This window comes from Harpia harpyja, chromosome 14 (genome assembly GCF_026419915.1).
Source record: "Harpia harpyja isolate bHarHar1 chromosome 14, bHarHar1 primary haplotype, whole genome shotgun sequence".
NCBI lineage: Eukaryota > Metazoa > Chordata > Aves > Accipitriformes > Accipitridae > Harpia > Harpia harpyja.
The window spans coordinates 36464388-36484808 of NC_068953.1; the positions used below are offsets into that span (position 1 = coordinate 36464388).

The 20421-nt window shown below is 41.3% G+C and overlaps 1 protein-coding gene across 2 annotated transcripts in view; it reads left to right on the forward strand.

Annotated features, from left to right (window-relative positions):
• The first annotated feature begins 9102 nt into the window (after nt 1-9102).
• PSTPIP1 (proline-serine-threonine phosphatase interacting protein 1) overlaps nt 9103-20421 on the forward strand; it is a 59882-nt gene continuing 48563 nt past the window's right edge. For both annotated transcript variants that reach the window (XM_052808430.1, XM_052808429.1), the window contains exon 1: nt 9103-9838. In XM_052808430.1, coding sequence (XP_052664390.1) covers nt 9806-9838 — 33 coding nt within the window. In that variant the 5' untranslated portion in view covers nt 9103-9805. The remainder of the gene's footprint in view (nt 9839-20421) is intronic.

Below are 20421 nucleotides of genomic sequence, written 5' to 3' on the forward strand. Positions count from 1 at the left end.
AAAAAAAAAGTCTAATTAAATCCGGTGTGTCCAGGAATATTAAAACAGTTGTCAACTTTGTTGGTTTGAAATATACCCAAAGTTGCTCATTTGTTATTATTTATGGCATTTTTAAACAAGTCTTAATGATAGATTCAACTGCATACTCAGTATTAAAAATGTCATCATCAACTTGAAAGTTTAACTTCCAAAACAAGGAGAAAAAAGAATGCCTTTGGAAGGAATGCCACTGTCCTTTGCTCTTTGACTCAGTTCCAAGTCATTTGCTGGATTGCAGTAATTTGCATAAACCAAGAATAAGAAGAGGTATATATAGCAAGACTAGTAAAATACCAAACAGCATAGCATTTATATGGTCCACATCTAGGAGTCTGTGCCAAACATCCAATTTATTGCTTATTTTAATATTTCTGTGAGCAAATCATGTTAGGTGTTATTAGAGCTTAGCTCACTGTAAGACAGAACTACAGCTTTTGTCACTTTGCAGCTCTTGGTGTAATTTTATGGGCACAGAAAACTAGTACTTCAAAAGGAAACAATATAATTGTTAATGTAACTGAAGCGTGGATTTGGAGAAGTACTAAGCTCAATTCTTTAATAATGTTGTATTCTGTTGAACGTTTCTGTAATTCCTAGAGTAAATTAATGTAGACTTCTTTTGATTTCTGATAATGTTTTTAAAATTAGGCTTCTTTCACTATAGGATTAGAAGCCTAATGGTGCTTTCACAATCTTAGAAAGATTTGTGGCTTTTGATAGTTTAATCTAGTGTTTAGATTGCCCAAACTGGCAATCCACTGCTTAGATTCAGTGATGTCTATCCAAATATTCTACATGAGAGTAGTTCCCATGTTTTCGGGGTTACGCGTTGACAGAGTCCCTTACCTAGCATTTTTTAAGTATACTGAGAAGTGCAATGAAGCAAAGTATCTCTTAGAACTTGTAACTGTTTCACTGTAGATAGAAACTTTAATTTTAATGAGTCAGAGCAGAGATTTTCAGCACTCTATTGTGGCATAATTTATTCTGTGTATTTACAGAAGGAATGACTGGTACTGAATCTGGGACTACCAGAGCCTGTGAAAGTCATGCACAAAGTAATCCAGGTTAGCCTAGTCTTTTGTGTTTGCTCCTGGCCCTATTGTTTGTAGAAAATCCAGAGCTGCTTGCTTTGGTGAAGGCTGAGAGCAGTGTCTGCTAGCTCCCTCCCCTCTGCCAGGTTTTACAAAAGGTTTTCACAATATCCAGACTTCAGCTATAACCACATGTGCTCAACCATGAAGACATTTTGGAACAAAGGACTACGTCTTGTGCTGTTCTGTCATGTAAAACCGATGCTTTGTTTTGAAGGAGCCTCCAACCATGGTATCCTACAGATCAAATAATAGACTGCTTAGGGGCATAGTAAAGAATCCTGTTCTTCCTTACACATGCCCATGCCTCCTCCAGCAACACAAGCAGCAGAGACTACTGTGATAGCCAAGAAGACAAACTTTGAAAAACTAAGGGTCCGTTTGTGCCTGGTTTCTTAGGGACGTAAGACTTTGTCAGTCTCTCTGTCCATGTCTGTCCTACCGCTATTGGAACTTTGATTCTTTTCTCATTTTCTCACCAACCACAAACCTCACCAAACAAACAAAAACAGGTTGTAGGAATATTTTAGAAAGCAAGAGCAGATTCAGCTAATGCTACACTTCATCGCAGAATCCCCTTTTGAGGAATGAGACTTTATTCTTAAACTGTGCAACTTCTACCTGCGGAAGTTTTATGAGCACAGTTCAGGTTATGGTCAGCTGGAACAGCTTAAAACAGCCAGTCCAAAAAAACCCACAAAGATCAAACTCAGAATTGAAAACTTAGCTTTGACTTACAGGAAGAATTAAAAAGAGAGATGGTGAGGGTTAAGTATCACATTTTCTTAGTTGATACACTCTGGTTTGAGGTGAAGCGGCAACCTACTTCAGCATGTTGTACCGAAGGTCTCGCCTGTTGCATCTGATCTCACTTTGTGAGCAGCACATGCAGAATATTCCCAATTCAAATATTAAAGCTGGTAAAAGCACTTTGTCTCCATGTAATAACCATTCAGGTTTCTTAGAGAGAGAGCGAGCGTTCTTGTTGGCAAGGTAATCTCATTCTCATCCTCAAAATTGGTTATCCCTAATTCAGGGGCAGTCCACAGCTCTGTAGGAATATGCATTAGGGTGATTCTTTGGATGATGTCTAAGTGAGAGAGACTTTCAGAGGAACAAATACTAGCTAAGTTCAATGAAGAGAACAAAAGTCCTCTACTTGTTTGAAAATCCATTTATAAAATCAAGGATCTAGCAAAATTTGATTTCTAAACAAACATTGCATGTAAAAATGTCAGGTAAACAGGGCAAAGGGAGAATAGTATGACAGCAAGTAGATGAAGTATTAATATTACGGAGCTTGGATTTGCAGTTTTCCAGAACATGAAGCAGCTCGTACATTCACTATCTACAAAAACACATGCTACCAAAAGCACAGCTCATCTCAAGGAAAATGGATGGGTGACAGAACAAGCAAAATTACATTGCTGGTATAAACAAGTCAGACGTCTCAGAGGTGCACTACGAAGCGACAAGAGGCAACAGTCACAAGTTCCAGCAAGGGAAATTCTGACTAGATGAAAACTTCACGGTAGTGGTGGTTAAGCAGTGAAACAGGCCCAGAGAGGTGATGGAAGAATTTCCACCCTGCAGACAGACAGAGCTCAAAAAGCTCCTGGGCAATGTGATCCATCTTTGAAGTTAGCTCTGCTTGCAGCAGGAGGCTGAAGCGGAGACCTGCCTTGCACAGACCAGGAGGCACAAATAATCCTGTTCAAAGTGATCCTATCTAAACCATTTGGCAAGGTGTGTTTATTTTTCTATAAATTTTAAGTTATTTTGAGTATGCAGCATTTCCAACTACAAGCTATCCTTTCCTCCTCTGTCTTAAAAAAAACCCAGAGCCTGCTAGAAGGAACAAGAAAAACCTCTCAGAAGGTGAACACTGATCTCAATGTTGCTTTTAAGTTAGAAGTTATTCTTGTTATAACATGTATATTATAACTGCTCTATGCAGAGGGTGGTGCCCCATGTGAAGTGCTTTGTGCCCTTGTCACAAGAAGAAAGGTCACATTAAAGGGTAATTCCACAAGTATTTGGTCCTTAAAGCAGACTCCTTTGTGCTGCATAAACGCTGCTCACATGGATGTGTACCAACATCTCTGTATGGAGGCATAAGGAAATACTCGTTCATGAAGAATGTTATTTTACCAGCCCCCCTGATCTGTCAAAGCAAAAAGGAAGAAGTTGAAAAAACAATCCGAAAGGAATTCACTATAAATAAAGAAAAAGTTAAATTGTTTTGAGAAAGCCAGTAATAAACCTTTCTTTCAATAGTAACAACAGTAGAAAAACAAGACTAAGCAATGTCAAACATCAGGCATAATCATTTACCTAGCTGAAGTGGGATTCAGCTGATCAGTATTTCTGGCATTTCAGGTTTGTAAAAAGCACAAATGCTTTTACCAGTTCCCTGTTTCTCTTTCTACCTATAGATGTAGGATTATGTGGCAAAATATCTGTGTATGTGTTTTCTCAAACAGGTGGAGGATTACAGTGCTAACTGAGACTAAACAACTAGTTTGTCTGAACTGTGTAAGTTATGTTTTATCTGGAAATCAAAAAATGTACACTTCAGTACTTCAGACTGTTTACAATAATAAACATGCAAATAATTTATTTAGAAAAGTTTTGCTTTTTAAAGATTTTTTAAAAGATCTTTCAGATGTTCACTGTTGACTTGCTAAGTTTTGCATTTCTCCTCAGGAAAAAAAAATAAAACAATTGGTGATGTTTCTAAATGAGCAAATATGCAGAATATTTGCTAAAATATGCCAAAGGAATCTAAACTGTTGCCTCCCACGATGCTAAACAACTCACTGTATTATTACTAAAGAAGAGACATTTTGTACAGAGACACCTGCTGGAGATGGTGTATTTTGGACAAAGGTCCAATGGTTTGAGATCGACTAAAAATGCCACGATTTTTCACAAAACATAGCAGCATCTTTGTGAATGCCAGTCTGAACAGCTGTTGCCTATGTGTGTACCCCCTGTAGTCACAATCAGGTAAGATTTGGTTTTTTGCAAAGCATATCTAAACTTCTGTCTAAAGTTTCTATGAACTTGAAGCCATTGTCAGACTTTACTTCATGAAGTAATTGCATTGCCTCAGACAAAGAAAAAAGAGTATTTGTGTTAAGTCTAAGTCTGTAAAACACATACCCTGCTTTCTTTCCAGAACTGCAGTATTCAGAGTCCTTTCTGAGAAGTGGAAACCTCTTCAGCACTGCAAGCATTGCCTACTTAGCTAATGAATATGCAATACTTGCAAATGAATAGTAATTTCCTTTGAATTAATGGGATGGAGAAAGCAAGTGTGTTGGCAAAATACACAAGAGATGTCAGAGAAATAAAAAGCATCTTTCTGCAGGTACCTGAAGTTGTGACAAGAAGGGGAGATAGAAACCCAAACCTTTTAATTTTCTCTTTCACAAAGTGGTTGTACTTCTCTCCAAAGAACTACCAGATACTGTTTGTGTTAATCAAGCCTCCTATGACACTGCAGTTTCCCACAGTTTCTCTTGTCCTTTTTTTGTCTTTGAAACCTTTTGAAGAGTAAGGATCATAGCTAACCATGTTTAAACACATCAAGCACAAAAAGACCTCACATTTCTGTGATATGAACAATAAATTTAGGATATATAGAGTGTCATGATGTTAATTTTGGAGGAAATCCATTCATGTTCTTCATAATTATGGTGAAGACTATGATTACCTTTCTCTTGGGTAAAACATCAGGGACTGGCTCCACCTTTCAGTGAAGGCCTCTATTGGAAACCACTATGAAATGCTAGATGTTGGTTAAGAATGTAGTCTATGCAATTAATCTTTATGTTAGTTGTCAATTTTACTGAAGCAAAATGCCAGCAGGACTGTCTTGCACTGTGAAACGGTGCTTTTGGAAGGATGTTCAAATAGTTCCTTCCAAAAGGAGCAAAGGGAGTGTGTTTCAGAGCTGAACAGGGCTGGTGGCGTAGGGTCTGGAGCATATTGAATCAGCTTTCAGCCAGCAGCCATAGATGGGTTCGGAGGAGTTGTAAGAAATCAAGCCGGATGCTCGGAGGCTGCTGTTTCTGTTTCCATGGGAACAGAGATTGGCTCCTCACAGAAGGCAAGGTGATTTAAAATTTTTCAAATTGGCACGATTGTGGATAATTTGAAAGCCCCTAACATTTCCCACATTGAAGTTTGGATAGCCATTTGTATGGAAATAGAAACGGCAGGCACAGCTAACCAGCTAAAACACCTGTATATTTTAGCCGTGGTTTTCCTCTGGAAGTGGTTTCATTGCTGTTGGTGTCTCCAGGCTTTAGGACTCAGTAAGACACCAGAGGCTGGACTGTTTTAATTTTGAACATGACTGCATTACAGCAATCGTTGTGAAGCCATATCTCTTAGATGTAATTGTTATAGAGGCTTTGAAGGAGAGTAGAAGTGCCTTCTATTCTCCATTTTCATTTCACAGACAATGATTCCAAGGGACCACAATATACCTGAGGAGTTTTGGAAAATAAAACCAGCTTAATACTTGAATTACCTGAGTATTCAGCAACTCTTTATATACTGCCTTAATACTTTTCATAGACTCCCTCATCCTGTTTCTATGTAGACTACAAGGTTTACTGTCTACTCCATCAGACTACCCAAAATCAGAAATATTAACTGTGAAGAATGTCTTGCTTGAAGACGTAGATGAGTGCAACCCTGTTTGTAGATGCTATTTTCATATTTTAACTACTGTCAGGTTCAAACCTGCCACCCAAATCCCTAATAATAAATTTAGTACATAAAAATGAAATGAAACTTCCATTCTGATGCACGTCAAGATTTGACGGGTTTTAATACGAACTTCTTTAAAAAAAATCAGACTTTTCATCACTTTCAAGTACAGAAGAGATTCAGATGGTACATTCTGCTGCCAAACAGTTTAATTACTGCAAAAAACCCCACCCCAATACTCTGGCCTGGAGCCTGACTCTTGGCCTTATCAAATAGAAAACCTGATTTTTAACCTTTCAGAGCAGCAGTGGGAAGGGAGTTGCAGTGGCTATTGGGGAAGCGTTCCACTTAAGGCTTGTTATTGACACTTCTGAATTTCTCAGTGGAGCTGTATGCAAAGGTTAGATGAAAAGCCACACTAAAAGGGTGAGGAAGGAGAGCTGAAAGGCTCTGCAGGTTTCTAAAGCATCCAGCCTGTCAATAACCAAATAAACAGCCAAGTGTCTGATCACTTGTCATTGCCACCCTAGTCCCACTCACTACAACACTCTATATATCCGTTTAAACACGACAGGTTTAGTAGTCTAAACCCCTTGCCCAGTGAAAATGCTTCTGTTTGGCACAAATGTATCTATATAACTGTTTTGTAGGGGAAAATTTCATGAAGTTCAAGGTGGTTTCAGTAGATGGCATTATAGTAGCTAGTAGGTAGCAAGGTTCATTGATTTTGCTCCCCTTCTCTCAACCCTGCAGAGCTCCCTCCTGGGCTCAGCCTTTCAGCCTTCATACAACTCAGGCCACTCACATCAAAATATTAACCCAATCATGAGATAGAGCATTTAAGAACTGGATGCAGTGTTGCCTTGTTCCTATTTAGAGGATGATTTTAGGAAGACAGCATTCATCATGAGAGTTTTACAAAAGACTTGCAGGACTATCCCAACGCATTTGGTTGGGAGACAAAGATGAGTTACTGGAGTGGTCAGGAGGCTGGTGTTTAAGTAAGACAGCTATTGGGAACTGCTATTTCTGGGTACTATTTCAAGCTCTGCTAAACAATAACAAGCTTACAACAAGTAATTGCATCCTACAAACTAGCAGCTGTAGTAGACCAGCTCAATATAGATTTAGTAGATGCCCACTGCAAGGTATTTAGGTATTCTTTGGTGCTTTGGCTTATAGGAGAAAAGGAAAATAATCCTATACCAGTTTTCTTGAACCCAGTCACGGTCAGTGCAGCAGGGAGGTGCACCCAAGGCTCTGCAGAGAGCTATTTGCCAGGTGCAGAGATACACTTTCATACCTTGGCCAGGCAGAGGTGGTGCTGCTGTGTGCAGAGGAAATAAGCAGCGTGGGGTTATGGATTCTGTGCCCCACGCCAGCACAGCTGGCTGATGACGCATTACTCGTGAAGCACAACCACCTGGAGAAGACTCGTCGTCAGCATCCCACTAACCCCATCCCAGGCCTTCACCTCCAGCACTGACATATTTGCCAGGACCGTTTGCTGTAAGTTTCCATTTCTTTGGCTGCAAAAGTGAGATAATTTTCTCCCTTCTCCAGAGCCCTGCAAAGCCTGACTACCCCTGCAAGGCACAGCACCCTCTGGGCATAATCCAGCAACACTGGGACAAGTGAGCAGTGACGGCTGCAAATCAAGTGTCTGCCTAACAGCTCTGCTTCAACAGAGCTAGGGGCTACGACTCACACCAGCTAATTTCCAGCAGCTCATCAAAATACCTGAACTAGGAACACAGTTGGTCTAGGCTCTTTTGCAGCCAACAGTAAGAGATAAACTCATCCACAGTGCAAAGCTAACTGCCTGTGCTTATCATATATAGAGAGGCATCCCTGGCTGCTCCTAAGGGAGGCGACTGTGCTACACCAGTACTGTTGGGTGGGACAGATGCAGGAACAGAGCTCAGCGTGAGATTCAATCAAATAATTGGCTTTTTGGTTGGAGGCCAAACTAAAAATAATGAGAAAGTAGCATACCATTTTGGAGGGCCAAAATGCACTCGATGCATTTTTATGAACCCCAACAGCAGCATAGCTATCCGTTTCAAAACAAAGCTGTAATTTGGAAATAGTAAGAGGAAACATTTAGTTTTAGAAAGACACTCTTAAAAAGATTCTTTTTTTTTTTGCTTACAGATTAAGTATTAAGACTAGTGCCCATGCCTTCAAAATAAATTTTTTCAGGAAATTTTCCCTTCTGGAAGAATGCTTCACTCATTCCCCCTCAGCACCCTCTGCGAGTGAATCCTTACATTTCTTCTTCTCCCCCTCTCACAAAATGATACTTTTTTTCCTGCTGCTCATGATAATCAAAGCAGTTTCACACCTCTGGCCCTGCAAACTCTCTCTTTTGCCCTCCTTTGCTTGCACTTCATTTTCCCTTTCAAAGTCTCTGCATGTTCCCTGTCTTCTTCAGACCACCAGGAAGGAAACTTGCCAATTCTCTAAAATACTAGCTACAAATTGCTCATGGTGTGACTACTGATAACTCTAGCCACCAGCTGCTGCATATCTCTCTGAGCAGATCTCTGTAGCCTGCTGGAGCTCAGTGAAGTTGCGAGACTTCCTCACCACTAAATGATCTGCCTGTGTGACCGGTGTTGCAGGGACAGTAAGAAAAAAGCAACACCCAGACATCAGGAGCAATGTTAATTAATTATAGCTAAATCAGTCCTGATGTGTTCTTGGTGTAGGACATATTTTTGCATAGGCAACCATGGCAAGAATTTTTTTCTTTTCTTTTTTTTCTACCCTCTGAAAATGCCAGTAAGTATTTAAAAACGCATGTTTAGGAATCCTTAAAACATCCTAAGGAGGTGAACAGAGGCACCCTCACCTGTAGGACAGGCATTTTGAAGAGGGTTTCATGGAAGCGTTAGACATATTACCTTATTATCAATTATTTGCAGCTGTGTTGTAACAGATCAGTTTGCTTATTTAACTAGCTGTCTGAAATACCTGATGTCAGCAGCACGCTGTGTGTGGTGCTACACGCACTGCTGGTTCAGATGTCTGTGAAGCTTCACTTCAGGTCCTGGTGCTAATAAACTCTTAGCTCTCTTATTACAAGTTTTTTCAGGAGTTTGGATTTTACTTGTAAATTTCACATATCTTGCCTATTCATATAAAAATTTACATGAGGGTATGCAAATCAGAAATTTTCTCTACGTAGACATACAGGTATCTAAAAGTGTGCAGACACCTGCACACTTTACAGTGTTCTTAATTTACCCGGAGTCTTGAAAAGCCTTTACAGTTGCAAAATGCAACTTTGAGCTACGCTTGCCATGTGCAAATACGTGGGCTTCTGCCAACCCCAGAAGGTACTGGAGAAATGCAGCACATACATTTCTTTTGCTTCTTTTTCTTTGTAAGTCCACAGCGTTATATTATAGATTGACTCTAATTTCCTCCACAGCTTACCTCTTTGTGTTGTGCTGGCTTCCTTTGCATTTTGATTGCTCTCTCTCCCCCTGTAGCTGATCAAATCATATCACTGAATTTTACTTCTTTTTTTTCTTCTTCTCTCTTTTTTTTTTTTTTTAAATTTGCCAGCCACTCACATGCACACATGGCAAGGAGCAGCCTGACATCATTTGACATCTCCTTGCTTCCTCATTTCAATATTAACTGTTTACCAGAAGAGAAACAGGTTTGGGGTTAGGGTGCTGAGTGCATGCATGTCTCTGCGTGTGAGCAAGAGCTTTTTTGCCCTCTGACCCTTCACAGCCATAGGTCATTACGCTGAGCTGCCTGAAACTGCCCAATGCTATTTTTCACCAGCTTGACTTCAGAAGAGACAGGTCTGTGGATGTGCTTCACTTTCTGCTTCAGCTGGGGTACAGCAACAAGGCTCAGTGCTGTGGCTGCTGCTGCTCTCATCCAAGAACAAACTTGCTGAAGGATTCCTCCCCCTCCGCACAGCAATAATAATGACACAGCTGCAGTTTAAAGATGCATTTTGGGTAAGTAAGCATTTCCCATGTGTTTCCTATATTCAATAGATCTGTATTTAAAAATCTTCTAAATTACAGCTTAGTTCTATATACAGTTTAAAACTACTTTAATCCTGTTCTGTGTTCTAAATTTAGTTCAGTAAAAAACTAAATTTGTCTCCAAGCAAAAACATACTGTTTGGTAGCATAAGTGTTTGATCCTAGGCAGAAGGATGCATTGTAAAGAGTATATCCAGGCCACATAAAATGACTGACATTCCCAGTTCCTGTGCTAGCTCCAGAAACCGCTTTTGAAAGGGACATGGGTTTGTCTGTCTCAGACCTAAGAGCACTTGCTTGCAGTGAGTGTCTTCAGTTTTAGGAGTGGCTCCCCTGAGCAGGTGAACTGTTACCAATTACAGTCGGAATTCTCTCATGTTTGCCTGTAGAGCAAAGCCAGCTGGCTGCGTGCAAAATGCTATTGCTCACCCACCTACAGAGTCCATGCCTGCTTTTAGGTGCAGAAGGGCATGCCTGAGGCATGTAGGTGCCCAGGAGTCATACGGCAGCACAGGCAGAAAGAACTAGCAGTGACATTTGAGAACTAAGCCCAAACACTCACAACTGGCTTAAAAACAGTGGATACTAGAACAACTAGATATGATCAGCTCTTGTTACTTGACTTTTGGTTGAAGAACCTTTTGGTGTGTTGTTTTCAAGCTCTGTCTCTGCAGTTACAAGGCAAAAAGACCCTAGCTCGCTCTCTCTCAAGGGTAATCTGGGGTTCTCTCGCAATTACTTCTGGAGTGGAGGTTTTAAGGGAAAAAAACAACCCAACGACAAAATTCTAACACTGCAAAGCTGGGTAAAAAGGATGTGATGTGGTTGCCTCTTGTCTGGGAAATCATTTTGCCAGTGCATCTAAGATTGACTTAAAGAAAGACATGAAGGCATATGAATTCTTCCTGTCATTTTCCTATCAGGCCAAGTAGAACAGCCCCTTCATGGTGTATTTGCTCTTGTGCTTTCTTTCTATCCACCCACCCTTCAGGGTAAACCCTCTCTTGGGGTAAAATAGAAGGGCAGATGCAAGAACACATTTCAGTGAACCACCTTCCTCCCGGCACTTCCAGGAAGCCCTCCCTGCCCCCACTCTAGTACCAGATTTGAACAGTTAAAAAAAAAAAGTAATGAGGAAATACAAAAGTTAATTTTGATGTTAACCCTAACTGTGCCTGACCACACCTACACGAGTGTCCATGCCTCCTCTTTCATACAGCTACTAATTGCATGGTCCAACGCACAGGGTAGGACACAACTGCAAGCCAGTGCTGCCCTGGGAGCTTCAGTTTTTGCATTTCTGGACTTCCTTTGAAAACATACAATCTGACTTTCAGAACTGGCACATTTGGTATATTTACTTTTCAAGGTCTTGGTCTTTAGCGAGAATACATCAGGTGTACTCCACGGACTGGAGTAGCGTTAGGGTGATTAACGCCAGTTGAGAATCTGGCCAGGCCAGCTCTTCTTTCTTAAACTTCTCTCCTGTGCTTAGTCACCTTACCATGACTATAATCCTTGTTTAGCTTTGAAGCTAACACCTTCCTTAAAGGAAAGCATCTTTGTTTTTAATATTGTTTGGCTGGAAACATTGATTAACAAGGCAGAAATATACCCGGTTGCAGGATGGTAGTTTTGGCTATGCAATGGTAAGTCTTCTAAAATGAAAATTTACAGGATATTGCACAATGTGACAAAAGCGTACAGCTTGCCCCCAAATCACAAGATCAGCAATTATTTTTGCATTCATAAGGTTCTGTTATGCCCATTAGTGAGAGGGAATTGTATTTGCACGGTTTGCTTCAGAGAGCAATTATCTCCTTTATTCGATTTGTACCATGAATGGAAACCATCTTTATGATTAAAACCCAAAAAGTATATTTGCACCATAGTAGATCACTCAATACAGATCCCTGATCTCTAAGACCTGCGTAAGGACACCACTGCACCTCCTCCCTGTAATTCACCCTGACAAGGTATATCTGAGCAACAACTCCCTGCTCTTACCAACAGTAAAATTTTGGATAGGCAGAAGTTCCTTTAGTACCTATCGCAATGTAAAATATGTAAAGAAATGCTAAAAGCAGCAGATCTTCCCCAACTAGCAGAGAAAGAACACCATTCATTCCTCCCCAAAGTTCCTCAAACTTCGTAAGAACAGGGTGTGCTGTCTTTCACAAAAATGCAAATTGTTCCTCATAACAGGTGTAAGTTTTAATCTCTCTTTTCCCCTATTAAATGTAGCAGTGATAGTACTATACTAAAAGTTTCACACTTGTACTATTTTTTTTTAAATTTTCTTTGTAGCATGGCCGGGGCTAAAACCAGTATATTTTTTAATTACAATTTTTGGTTTTATATCCTCCACACACTTCGTAATGGTTTAAGGCAAAGTTGCTCAAAGCCTCCACTAAAATGTGCTTCTTTTCAGAAGTTTTCTGTCTCTGATAGTATGTTTTGGAAAATATTAGTGAGATGAAAATACAAATAGGTTTTGATAGCCAATGCAAGGCAGTTGCTAATGGATTAATATTCTGCTGGGCTGCTGTACAAATGTAACAGATGTTACCTGTCTTCTCTAGCATCATATTAGACAGGTATGTAAATTCCCATGTTAATGGGGAGTAGGTCTGCGATACCAGCTGAGTTTCACGTTAACAGAGTTATGTTAATAGGCAGAGATCTGAGCAACATTAATTTTTTTGTTACAAAAAACCACTAACCAAGAAAATCTTCCCCCTTCTGTCACAAATACTGAATCTCTTTCTTAGTCCCATTCTACGTTCTTGTACTCATTGTTTGCTTTTCCTTTGAAATACTTGTCACTGCCTTTTCCTTCTATTTTGTTTTTCTCCAACATTCTGCTCAACACTGCAGTTGCAACCTTGTGAAATGCAGCTATTTCTGGCTAACAGGTACGTAGATGCTTACTGGCACCATTTACTGGCTTTGCCTTACCCACCTGGGAAGGGGGAATGAGGAAGACTTTCGAAGGAGGTGTTTGGTTGTGGGGCAGGCTCCAAAGTGCCCAGAGTTGAGTGGGAGCAAATCTATTCCCTCAGGCAGCCTTGAATCAAACTCAAGTGGCCAAGTCAATTCTGAAAATGTGTCATGGGCTCCTAAGGTGCCTAGAATTAAAAAAAAATAAAATGCTTAAAGTGTGAAGTGCCTGTTCATTCTCAGCTGTGGGATGAGCTCAGGGCTTGTGGATTCTCACAGCTCAGATTTAAAAGTGCAAGTGAGCTGGAGATACGGGCCTGCAAATGTGATCCAGGCTTTCAACGTGAAATAGCAAGATTTGCCTCCCTGCCCCGCTGCGGACTTCTTGTTACCACATTCCTGCCCATGCAGTAACAGTGATTAGGGTCAGACGCTACAGCAGTGGGAGCCACAGAAGTGCTTAAGATAAAGAGCCTGTTACAAAGATACTTGCTTAATCTTTCTTGTTTTGACTTCAGGCTATATTCTACATCAGGTTCAATGCAAAGCTGACTTCATAGGTGAATGTCTCAACTGTTACTGTAGCTTTTCCACACAATGGTCTATTATATATGTCAAAAAAGATGTAATTAGTTTCATAAATAATTTAACTTCTAATGAGACTATTAACTGTGGTAGAAGAGTACAGAGATGATTACAAAAGTCACAGTAAGACTATCTTCTAGGCTTACTAGGCAAGGTACAAAAGAAATACAATATCAACTGGTTTACTCAAAAAAAGGAAGTCTTTTTTATACCAGGAGCTACCCTGCTTTCCTGTAGAGGTTAAGTTTTGCAGGGCCCATTGTTTTGAAGCAGGTCTGTGAGGAGGAAGTGAGACCGGGCAGGTTTGTTGGGAGGGAGGAACCAGGGCTGGTGAGGGCTCCTGCCAGCCCCTGGCACCCAAGGCACGGCTGAGCTGGGGCAGGAGAGGACGTGACTGCCCAACCTTTCACCCTGGCATCTCGGCTTTGCAAGTGGTTCCCCACCGAGTTTCATTTGAGTTGGATTGCACGAGTTGCATCTGTATCTGCTGACACGAGACAAATTCAAATAAATAATCTCACCGCACACTGGCAGACAGACAGGCCAGGCTCTGTTGTTGGTACGTACTGCATCTCTCTGAACTCCAGAAAGTGTGATTAAAGGCAGATGTATGGCTGTGGCCCTGCTTACATCCAGAGCACATCATCACTGGTGGGTGTGTGTGGAAATGAGGAATGAAGGGAGAACCAACTGGTAAAAGTTGAACCGATTGCCCAGCTGATGTCTGTGTTTGTTGTGAGGTCAACTTCATCTCCACGGAAGAGGCTGTTCTATTCTCTTTTTACATATGATTTCTTCCTACGTTCCCCCAGCCGATCTGGGAAGGACGCTTAGCTCACTGGGGCAATGAGAAACACACATGAAGGGGGGTGCGTTCTTACAACAGCCATTGAAACCAAAAGAAATCACAAGTAGAAAACCTGATTAGTTGTTGTGGCTATGGAAACACTGGTGCTTCACAAATCACTTCTGAGCGGAGCACAACAGCTAAAAATGAAGCTCAAATGAACTAACACTCCCAGCACCGATATTGATAGCGAGGCAAAGATGTCAATGTCTACTTCCATCTCCTGTATTCCTAAAACAGCACCTAGGAGGGTCTGTGAGGAGCCAAGTACAGCGTATTCAGGGTGGTTCATTTCCCTGGTGATGAGCTCAAATAGAAGGACTAGAGTTTTATGTTTGCAACTTTCGGTTATATGCTCAGTTATGGCCTGCATGCGGCACGTCAGGCTGAGCATCTTCCCTACAAGGAGGAAGAGTATCTGGAGGAGGTTTAAACACAGTGGGCTGGTCCTAAGGCTACAGAGGCTTTCCAGACCAGTAGATTAATGGGTTTTCAGAAAGTTCATTTTAGGTCAGTGATTGAAATAATTAGACAGTTAAGTAATTACATTTTAGTAAAATTTTCTGATGACCATGCTGAAACTGGGTGCCTTATCTAGGGGTTTTGACTGCTTAAATTGGTTGATCGATGAAGTCACTGTGATGATTTTGTTAATATTTTTACACAGTTATATCTGGTTTGTTTTGATCTGTCCTGCTCTGCAAAAGTTGTTTGGTTTTGCTTGGGCTCAGAGAAACGGAGGATTCTTATTTATGCCAACTTTAACTGTGCCATGAATATGCATTTTAAATATGGAAAAGGTGAGTCATTGACTCTCTTTTCACCCACACGTACACAGACACATCTAATGAACACCACCTAGATTTAAATGAGTATTTGTGGCACACGGCTTGAAACGGATCCTGTGGATCTGTAACAGCACTTCACGCAAAGATCAAAGAGGGTGTCCTCTGGTTTGCTAAAGCAGCCTGTTGAGGTGCATTTTCCAATAGTAGAGTCACAGAATAGCTGAGGTTGGAAGGGGCCTCTGGCGATCATCCAGCCAACCCCCTGCTCGGCACAGGGCCAGCTACGGCAGCTTGCCCAGCACCGTGTTTTGAGTATCTCCAGAGGTGGAGACTCCACAACCTCTCTGGGCAAACTGTTGCAGTGTCTCACCACCCTTACAGCAAAAAACCTTCTTATGCTTAAACAGGACTTCTTGAATTTCAGTTTGCGCCCATTGCCTCTTGCCCTGTCACTGGGTACCACTGAGAAGTCCTGGCTCCATCTCCCCTACTCCCTCCCACCAGGTACCTCCCACCAGAGCCATCTCTTCTGCAGGCTGAGCAATCCCAGCTCTCAGCCTCCCCTCCCACAACAGACTCGCCAGGGTGAACGTCAGATTCTCCTTGTGAATCTCTTTTCAACATATTTTTTTCCTTGCTGGACCGGGTGATTCATGACCCATCCCTTTCCTCCCACAAGGCTTGCACTCCCGCAATGCAGCAGCACAGAGTTGCACCGCTTCTCTTTCTTCAAAGTTTACAGTCACTGACAGGGACACTGACCTTGTGTTGCTTTGCAGGCACAGTGGAAGACTCTGAATTTCAATCCAGTTACACTCATTGCATACTTGTATGGAAGGCAAATTAGGCTGCTTCATAAACAGCGATTTTTTTTTTTTTATTCTTCAGCTCCTTTTAGCTCAAAAAGACCTTTTTTCTGATTTTGTTTTCATGCCATACTGCAGCAAGGTAGGTTCTGGCTGGCAGATGGCACAGAAAATATTTGTTTCATCCCCTGTTTAATCTAGCTTTTGTAATAAAACTTTTCTCAGCAGCCACAGTTCAATAATGTACAAAGTTCACTATTGTTCAGTAAGAATTTGGGGATTTGAGGCTGGAACAAGGTAAGGGTTGTGGGGCATGGCTCTGCACGGGGATCACTCAGCGTTGCTTAGGGTGTCAAGGTTAAGAAAAAAAAAAATGTCGAAAATATGTATCTAGATCCCAACAGCTTTTCAGTTCCCCAAAGAATTGCTCCCTTACTATAAATGGAGTTTAGTACTTCTTCAAAGTGGTGGAAAAGCGTCACTGAATGAGATTGAGGAATTGAAAAGTTCCATAGCTCTTGGTAAAACGCTCTTGGTGCAACTTCATTTTTGCTTGAAATGAAAGGCAACTGTTATTTACTCTTAGTCTTAAGAATTAAGTGAAAATTGACCAGCTCAGGCTAGCTTAGAGATACCAGCTTCTGTTTTTCCATGCAGAGCAAATAAATAAATAAACAAAGACAAACTTTTTTTTTCTTTAAAGTTCCAACTTTTCAAACCAAGATGCTATTTGGTGCTGCTCTCAATTTATCCAGGCCTAATTAATTCCTAAAAGGAAAGAAAAATAAAAAATAAAGGGTGGGGCAAAGGAAAAAAGAAAATAGGTGGTTAACAGCACTGAGGTCTGAGTCTCATCGCTTCATGCTATTTGCAATAGGTGCTGTAATTACTGAAGGGTTATTAACAAGTCAGGATTGACGAACAGCCCTGGGGGCTGCTGCTTAGCAGGATGGAAATCCCCAGGAGCACCAGAAGGAAAGGAGGCACCTGCCATTGAAAGGCCCTGGCCACACTTTTGGTTAGGACTTGTGTTTTTGACAAAACCTTTTTTTCAGGAAAACACAGTTTTACTGGAAGTAGGGGAGCTGTTTTGGAAGACAAAGCTGGGTTTCAATGAAAAAGTTTACATCTGGTAAAGGCTTCCTCTGGAGATGGAGGTTTAAGGTGAAATTTTTAACCAAAGAGGGGAAGAGGAGACCAAACTCAAAACCCAGCCCTCTGGGGTCCTCGGAGCTCTGCAGAGGGGGAGACATAGTCTGGAACACGAACTGGAGCTTTCATTGCCCACAGTCTATCCTACCTGCAGCCTGGAGTCCAGGCATGCCTTCCCTCTGCTCCAGTAGATTCATCCACAAGTAAAACAGCTAGAGAAAGGAGAGATTAAAATGAAATCCCTCTTCCGTATATAGACAGCAGATGGTGGATAGTGTGCCAGCTTAGGAAGGGGGATGTCTCAATCAGATCTGCCTGATTCAGAGCAGGTTTCTTCTTTATATCAATGTGAATGCCTTATTTCGTTGTTTTCTGTTGCTGTTGTCAAGAGGTGAAATGTGGACTTTTAAAATCTTACATAAATTTGCAGGGCAAGGAAACTGTTTCCCACCCTGCTCTAGAAGTCATAGTAGTTCATTTCGTACGAGAGAAGCTCATGAGAACATAAAACACTTCTAAGGCAGATAATGCTAAGGCTCTTTGTGAATGGAACAAGAATTTTATTCTTGCTGGTTAAAAGACAAGGGAGTTTTGAGTGAACGGACACCTTGTGCATGACAGTCAGGCTGATGCAACAGTTTTAACAGCTTAAAGGGTTCAAAAGTAGCTATGCTGGTGCAATCCCTTAGCGTGCACCCACTTATGTAGATCTTGCCCACTTCCTATACCGTAGGAGCTTGCAGCAGAAAGGGGGGACATCCAGCAAAATATCTCATCGGTTCAGCAATTCCTAAAAAACCCAGAATTAATCCATTTTTAATTGTTTTTGTATAAGGCAGGAGAGACATTTATGCAAGTGGGAGCAAACACAGAGAAATGCCTCCCAGAAGGTAATGTAGTACCGGCATGGTTGTCCCACCTGGACAAACTGCTTGACTTTACTTACATGAAACCACCCCCTTTTAAGAATTTCTATAAGCCTAGAGTTGATTTTGTTCTGTTGGATTGCACAATTCCCCAGAACTTTGTGATACACCGTACTAACAGAGTGTAAGAATATGTTGCATCATATTGAGTAACAGGATATGTTGAAAATGATTATTTAGGCGGTGAAGATCTCTTGTAAAATGGAAATGGTAATATGTAGCTATCGGAATAATCCTCACTAAGAAATGAACTAAATCTTTAATTCATTCCGCTTGTACAGCAAGACTCTGTGAAGATTTCCTGAAGCTTTACCCTTCCCTACGTGCCAGGAAAGACCACTAACAAAATGCCTGGCTCATCTTGTAGGAGAAGCAGAGAGCATGGGTGCAGCAGTATGTTTTATTTAGTGCCTTTTTCAGGACTAACAGGAAACAATTCTAAGTTTTCTAAGAGAGGGAGGACAAAGACACATAGTTTTTTTAATGAATTAATGTACCAGCTAAGCAGGTCTGGTTCCAGTGGCTCTGTATGACCTTCTGAACAATCGCCTCTGTGCCTGAGCAAGTCAGGGTTGTTTCATGTTGCCTTGCTCACAGCAGTCTGGGACTGAGCCCACAGTGCTTGCAGGAGGAGAGGAGCTCTTATAAAAAGGAAGAGACCTGGAAGTGGATGAACTAAAGAGGAATAGAAACAAAAATAAACTCTGACCATTATTTTCTATAAAACAGAAGTATACTCTACTTTTAAGATTCTGTTTTTCCTTATTTTACTTCCAGTTTCTCTTGTGTAGCTAGTATTATTCAATAAGAGACTGAAGCAACATCTGATTTCACCATTGACACATTTATCTATCAAACTCCGGAAGGCACCATGGCAAAACAGTGCTGTTCTTTATGAAAGGCAGGTGCAAATGCTCACATCAGGGCTCTCTGTTGGCTCCCAGGAAGAAGCCACCTTACTTTAAGGATTTAGCTGTTGCCTAAAGTCACCACACGGAGAAAATATAAAGGGATGCCGCCACCTCAAACCTGTGTCATATAGCCACATCAAGCTCCGATTTAAAACTAGCGAGAGATTTTGCTTCCTCCTGGCCCATTTCTCACTATCCCCACCACAAAGGTGTTCTAGAAGTTTGTTATATCCAAATTTCCTGAATGGATTCCTAGCTTTTTGTCACACCTTTTCTTGTGACACACATCTGGCTGCTGGCTCCCTTCTCCTTTTCCTAGCACAGAAGCATCAGTGGTCTGAACTGCTGCACAGTAAGGAGCATGCCACGTGAAGGTGGTCAGAAATATCCCGAGACCTCCACCTGCAGAAACTTCAGGTCAAGGCTGAAGTCAGTGAAAACTAGTGGAAACAGGCAAATAAAAGTATGATCTCAACCTGGTAGAATATGTGCAATTCAAGAGAGGGAGCATTGTTTTCCCTGGCTGCTTTGCAATACAAGACACTTGGAATAAAACAATAAATGACAGCATCTCAGAATCAAAGAGATGCTCTTCTCCCACTCAGTACAAAGGTGTTCTTGTGAAAAAGGAAGGCACAAGGTTTATATTTCTTGACTTTGCTCGTGCCCTTTGTGGAATTGAGGCATTATGAGACATGGGCAGATGGGCGGTTGAAAGGAGGTGGTACCGTGGCATGTCTCCAAAGCTCTATTTCTGCCTTCCAAAAGGTGAAGTTCCTTCCCTGTAATGTTTGAAAGAAACCGAAAGTTCAAAGATGACTGTCACATTCTCTAGTCCTCTGGCTAAAGCCTGGAGGAGTGATTTTGTGATTAATCGCGTTATGAGATGTAAAAACACTGCTATGCAAAGAATAACAGAACACTTGCACTCTTTATACAAAGAGACCAAAAATTAAGCTACAGTTTTTCTTCCCTAGGAAACATTGCGCATTCTCAGAAAACTATTTCATTAAATTATTAAGAAGAGAAGCTAAAATAGTGTTAATAAGCACAAGCAGAGTCCTTTTATTAGACTGGAATTGAGACTTTCCAAGTCTGTTCCCTGCGTGCCATTTGTCTGCCAGCCAACAAACCACCTGCAAAAGTTAAGTTGTCTTTTGTGCAGCCATTACTTTGTAGCTATGCAAATCATGGGGTGATTAAAACATGAGGAGAGCCAAACAACATGCCATGACTGTAAGAATGCCTAATACATAACACATAAGCAGTTCAGGATGCCAGTGAAGAGGGCGAGGGCTCAGGAAGCCGAGGAGCAAATTCCTCTCGTCAGCAGAACTCTGAAATAACCATTTCCTTCTTGGAGAAAACCTGCAATGTCATAGAGAGCAAAAGACCACTGGGAAGCAACTGGTTTGCTCTAGGTCACCAATTTTGCAATGCTACCGTAAAATCTGCGAAATATCAATTTCAATTTATTTCTGAATATCCTAACTGCTGCAGAATTGAAGTCTGATGAGAATCTCTGTTTTCATTTGAAGTGCTCTAGCCTACCTTGTTACAGGGGAAAGCCCAAGAAGGCAATCCAGCAGCTCAGTAAA